Below are 6,043 nucleotides of genomic sequence, written 5' to 3'. Positions count from 1 at the left end.
GTTTCACCACTTTGCCCAGGCTGGTCTTGAACTCCTGGGCTCAAGCTATCCTCCCCACTCAGTCTCCCAAAGTGCTAGGATTATAGGTGTGAGCCACTGCGCTGGGCCTCAGTTCTTTATTTTTTTTAATTTTAATTGTATTTTTAATTTTTTTGAGACAGAATCTCACTCTGTTGCCTAGGCTGGAGTGCAGTGGTGCAATCTTGGCTTACTACAACTTCTGCCTCCCATGTTCAAGCAATTCTCATGCCTCAGCCTCCAGAGTAGCTAGGAGTATAGGTACGTGCCACCATGTATAGCTCATTTTTGTATTTTTAGTAGAGACGGGGTTTCATCATGTTGGCCAGGTCCTGGCCTGCCTCCTCCTCCCAAAGTGCTGGAGTTACAGGCATGAGCCACCGTGCCCGACTTCAGTTCTTAATTTTTAATTGTGTAAAAGGAATCTGAGACCAAAAAGTCTAAGAATCACTTGATACAGTGATTCTTTATCCATGGAGCTAGAAAATCTTACTAGAGGAGAAAGCAAAAGGCCAAAAGCAAAATAAATAAATAAATAAATAAATAAAAAAGAAAAAAAAAGGAGACTTTCAGACACTTGACCCTATCAGATCTTTTACAGTGATTCATACTAAGTTGCTTTCACCAAAATGCCACCACTGCCTTTCTCCCATGGGGGTCATTGTTGACCCAGTCTTTCCTCAAAGACCATGGAGGTCTGGAGTTGAATGATGAGCTGCTTCTGAAATTTGAAGAGAGCCCAAAGGCTGCTAGGAAGGGAGAGGGGCTGCCACTTCCTCTAGCAAACACCAAAGATCTATTGCCTTACGTCCTAGGGCTACTTGTGGACCAAAAATGGAACTTCAAGGTACTGCTAGGAAAAGAATGGCAGCAGATCAAGTTTTCCAGATAATGAATTCCAACTTCAGCAAGTGGGGTAAGAGGTTCATGACACAAATATATTTGTGTTAGGTGAATCAATCACCAGGATACTAAGATCTGCTACTTTCACAAACTGCTCTGAGGCCATTTAAATATGGAAGGAACTTCATAGCCAGCTCTTCTGCTCCAGGCTCCTTTTTAACTATTTAATGTGGTGTGGAAAATGTCAGCTTGCTGAGGATTTATCATCTCATTAGAGAGCTCCCTGGGAAGGAAAAGGCTGACATTTTAAAAAAGGATTTTCATTAAAGAATTCAATAGGGAGTTGATTATGTTGCAGAATCACATCTTCTTGTTTTGTGACACACTGAAAACAAACTTTAGAGCTTTTTCATCTTCACTGTACAGAGGTCTGATTGCTTCTGTTTAAAGATGGGGATCCAGGGCCAGGCAAGGTGGCTCGAGCCTGTAATCCCAGCACTTTGGGAGGCAGAGGAGGGCAGATCACCTGAGGTTCAGAGTTCAAGACCAGCCTGACCAATATGGTGAAACCCTGCCTCTATTAAAAAAATAAATAAAGAAAGAAAATAAAAGATGGGGATCTGCTGAGAATTTCAGCCAGCTTCTTCAGGTCTGTCTGAATACATGATTGTTTCTTCAGTGCCAGCTTTGGCTAGACTGAAAGCAAAGGCTCATTATGGTGCTGTGTCCCCAGGCAACATAGAAGGCTTTGTCATCTCAGGCAGTAGAATGTGGCCACATACACCTGATTATCAAGAGCCTGAAGCAATTCCTGGTGGACTGGTCCAGTGGTCAAACTGAAAGCCCCTGGATATACCAACAGCTGGCAGCCTCTCTGTGTATAGATCTGTGCAAGCTCTGCAAACCGGATGTCGTAGCCGATGCCTAGACTCATTCTGCAGTAGGGAGTATCAAATATGGAGAAACTATCCCCCAGACTCAATATTTTAAAGATTCTTGAAATGTCATTTTTCCGGGAACACCAGTGTCAAGCAGATGGACCGTTCTGTGCTTTACTAGTAAAGTTCCATGAGGTGCAAACACAGCACAGCACAGGTGTTATATAATTTCCCGGCATCCTCTTCAGGGATGGAGCCTCTAGTGAGGCTGTATTCCTTTGCTACTTCAGAAAGCTTCTGTGTGGATTTACCAGGAATTTTTGCTGCATATTCAGGAAAATATTTTGTGCCATATGGAGAATTAAAGCATTCCAGCAAAGAAACTATTTTGGCTCCTTGCACTGCTGTCTCCCGGACAAGGCTACAAGCTCCAGTGTTGTTATCTGATTTGATAAAGAAACTTGAAGCTGGAGGACGGCCAAGTGGAAAGTTGCCATAGCCCTCCCGCGAAGCACCAGCAGTGGCACTGGCTGAGTGCAGGTGTGCCTATATTACTTTCTAAGTCACCGAAAATAAAACAAAAATGTTAACGTTTATCCTAAAGCTTTTTTTTGTCTTACTCTTTCACCTGGGCTAGAGTGCAGGGACACGATCTCGGCTCACTGCAATCTCAGCCTCCCGGGTTCAAGGGATTCTTCTGCCTCAGCCTCCCAAGTAGCTGTGATTACAGGCACGCGCCACCATGCCTGGCTAATTTTTGTATTTTTAGTAGAGGCGGGGTTGGCCAGGCTGGTCTCGAACTCCTGACCAGAGGTGATCCACCAGCCTTGGCCTCCCAAAGTGCTGGGATTACAGGCATGAGCCACCGTGCCCAGCCTCCTGAAGAATTCTTAGACTCTTCCCCCCCAGTATATCTGCTAACCTTAATTTGAGAAACATGGAGTTTTCAGGACTGAATTGATGTGAGAGGTGAGGGAAAAGGAAAAAGCCTGATACGACGACTCCACGAGCTCTAGTCTGGGAGTGCTTGGTGATTCTATTCACTGAAATCAGGAGTAAAAAACAAACAAAAAGATACATTCAGAAGAAATGATGAGGTCAGTTTTTTTCAGTCTCAATTTGAGTTTCCTGCAATATATTCCCTTTCTGGTAGAGTAAGCTGGAGTTGGAGATATTTGGTAGTCAACAACGTCTGTGAAATTGGGAGTGTTGATGTGGTCACGCAGGAAGAACATGCAAAGCTAAGTAAGGAGGGAAGTTAGGCGAGGAAAAACAGCGTAGGTGAACAAAATTCCTGGAGAGTAGCAGTTAGCCGGGGTAGGGTGGGGGACGGGGAGAGGAGAGGTAAGGAAGCCAAAAGAGGACAAAACTTAGGAAGAATGAAATGGGCAACGCAGATCAAGTAAGATAAAGACCTAAAAGGGTTACTTGTATTTGGTAATTAAGATATGACGGTGATTTCACTCTACTTAAATTACACAGTAAGTGAAATTTCAGTAGGGTGTGGGGGCAAAGTCTGATCATAGTGCATCTAAGAGCAGAGAAGAAGTGAGGAAATTTCGTAGCTAATAATTCAAGACTGTTTTGCTTTGTTGTGAAAAACGTAGTTGGAGGGGACTGGACCTGAAAACAATGCAATAAACAGGAGGTGGGGAATTGAGGGAACTCCCACTTCACACCTAATGGCCTCAATTTTCTTTGTACTATATGAGGCAAGGTCCTCTGTAGAGACTAAGAAGGGCAGAGCTGGGGCAAATGACTTTGGAGACTTGCTGAAAGTTGGGAGAGGAATTTCGGCCCAGGAAATAGGCAAAAGGAAAACTCAGAGGTGCAGAGGACCCGGCTGAGGGTGTTTGACTATGAATTCAACTTGGCACCAAGCTCAAGACTATGTGACTTTCTCTTCCAGTTCAGGCCGGCAGAGTGTAAGACGCAGAGAGTGCAGACGAAGGTTGAGTTCCATTTCAATTCCTATCCCCCAAAACCCAGATGTATGGACTCGAAGGCCTGTGGCCAAACTGTGCGTGGGTGCCTACTACAGATTTATGAAAAACACAGAAGGGCCAGCGTGTTTGCCTTTCTAAGGCTTATTGTTCCGCAGCGTGGGCATCCTCAGGCCTTCACGGAAATCGAACCATTTTTTTACGAGGCGGGGATAAACCTGGTGATAGGATGCGGGACTGTGCGTGACTTTCCTTCTCTCCGGATCCATCCCGGGGGAGGCTGGGCGGGTGGCTGCTCCGGTCCAGGGGTGGAGGTCGGGGCTCCGACCCGGCGCAGCCAGGCGGAAGCGCCGCTGCCATTGGTCGGGAGGCGGCTTTTACCTGCGCGGGACCCGGGGAGCAAAGTCCGAGGCTCTGGGAAGGAGGAGGCGGCGGCCGGCAGCGCAGGTGGGCCGGCGTCCTCGCCCGGCAAGATGCCCCTGAGGCTGCGGGGGAAGAAGAAGGCCAAGTCCAAGGAGATCGGGGGGGTGGAGGGCGAGCCAACGGGCGCGGGCGGCGGGAGCGTTTCAGCGTCCCGGACTCCCGCACACAAGCTGGTCTTCCACGCGCAGCTGGCGCACGGCAGCGCCACGGGCCGAGTGGAGGGCTTCTCCAGCATCCAGGAGCTCTACGCCAAGATCGCGAACGCGTTCGAGATCTCCCCGTCGGAGGTAAGGCGCCAGGTGCTCAGCCTCTCCGGCCTCTCCCGCGCCCAGCGCGGGTTTCGCTGGGCCCAGGCGGGCGGAGCGGCGCTTCCCGGAGGGGGAAATCCGATGCCGGGTGGATCCGCCGGGGGCGTCCCGGGGGGACGTGAGTGGGCCTTCCCGGAAAGGTAGAAGGTAAGTCTGCAGGACCGGAGAAAGTCACATTCCCCCTGGCTTCGAGATCTGGCCTCGGGGCAGCGGGTGCAGGGAGGCAACCTTTCTTCCGCTTGCAAATGTGTTTGCTCCAGTTGTTCCGGATTCCGCCAGCGGTTCAAGGCGTGAGCACCTTCCCAGACTGGAGTTCTGGCGGGGCAGAACTCATCTGGACTTTACTCTCCTGTTTCCTCCGCAGGCGTGACAGTCACGTAGATCATCTCCCCAAATTAGCAAAAAAAAAAAAAAAAAATTTTTTTTTTGAACTGCCTTCCAGGTGATACCCAGATTAAATAGGGGGAAAAAAATTGAAGAGCCTTCCAGGTAAACCAAACCGATGCTCACTTTCCCCTCACCTATCATTTCTGGCACCAACACCATAAATCTTTTGGTGGTATTTCCAAGCAGTTAAAAAAGCTGGGCTGTTATTCCAAGAGTGGATAACCTGGAGATTCACATACTTAATCACATGGGACTAGTTAACAAAATTTGCTTGAGGAAGATCAGCTGTTTTACATCATATCCTTAAAAAGGGTCTGAAATTTGCTTTAATTAGATGGCATGCGGGCCTGGAACTGAGTTTGACACAGGCGTGACCTAAAGCGCTAGTTTATATGAACGTTTATGTGACCCCTTTATTTGTGCTGACCCAAGTGAACTGCAAAGGTAGGTGTGAGAAATTAGCTCAACAAAATATTTTGTCCACATTTCTAGAAAAAGCACACAATTTTGTTGCCCTGGACTCACAGGAGTGCAGTGAACTGTCTTTGAGTGGCATATATAGGCACCTGGAGTTCTTTAATTAGTTGTTTATCAGGTCTGTTCAAGGGAAATAGAAGTCGAGGCAAAATGCCAAGAGGAGATGAAAGAGAGCTTGAAGGGTAACCTTTTGTTCTTTCGAAGCTCCCAGGTACTAAGGGGCAAATCTTGCGATTCCCATCTGTGAATTATTCATATTGATATAGGATACTAATAATAATACTTTACATTTATACAGGATTTTTTTTTTTTTTTCAAAAAACACTTTCATAGGACAGCTTCCTTTGATCATTAGGGGAGGCAGGTGGCAGGTTAAATATGGTAACTTGGACATGGAGCCAGGTTCTACCATTTACTAGCTGTGTGGACTTGAAGGAGTTTAACCTCTCTGGGTTTTGGCTGTCTATAAAATAGGGATTAGAATACTTGGGCCGGGCGCGGTGGCTCACGCCTATAATTCCAGCACTTTGGGAGGCTGAGGCGGGCGGATCATGAGGTCAAGAGATTGAGACCAACCTGGCCAACATGGCGAAACCCCGTCTCTACTAAAAAATACAAAAATTAGCTGGGCGTGGTAGCACATGCCTATAGTCCCAGCTACACGGGAGGCTGAAGCAGGAGAATTGCTTGAACCGGAGAGACAGAGGTTGCAGTGAGCCAAGAGCTCGCTCCAGCCTGGTGACAGAGCGAGACTCTGTCTCAAAAA

At 47.5% G+C, this 6,043-nt stretch overlaps 1 protein-coding gene and 1 pseudogene across 3 annotated transcripts in view; one reads left to right on the top strand and one right to left on the bottom strand.

Moving 5' to 3' along the window:
* Positions 1 to 1,259: 1,259 nt before the first annotated feature.
* On the bottom strand, positions 1,260 to 2,251 carry LOC108306293 (annotated as a pseudogene).
* Positions 2,252 to 3,016: 765 nt separating this feature from the next.
* Positions 3,017 to 6,043, top strand: part of GIPC2 (GIPC PDZ domain containing family member 2) — an 87,122-nt gene continuing 84,095 nt past the window's right edge. The window contains exon 1 of one of the 3 annotated variants that reach the window (XM_037739486.1): positions 3,017 to 3,141. In XM_037739486.1, coding sequence (XP_037595414.1) covers positions 3,124 to 3,141 — 18 coding nt within the window. In that variant the 5' untranslated portion in view covers positions 3,017 to 3,123. Of the gene's footprint in view, positions 3,142 to 3,672; positions 4,393 to 6,043 lie in introns of those variants that run through there. The other 2 variants (XR_005200785.1, XM_017531114.2) reach the window with 2 other exon arrangements.

Source organism: Cebus imitator, unplaced genomic scaffold (genome assembly GCF_001604975.1).
Source record: "Cebus imitator isolate Cc_AM_T3 unplaced genomic scaffold, Cebus_imitator-1.0 Scaffold3, whole genome shotgun sequence".
Taxonomy (NCBI): Eukaryota; Metazoa; Chordata; class Mammalia; order Primates; family Cebidae; genus Cebus; species Cebus imitator.
The sequence above is the reverse complement of the archived record's forward strand: the minus strand, read 5'-3'. Positions and strand labels throughout refer to the sequence as shown.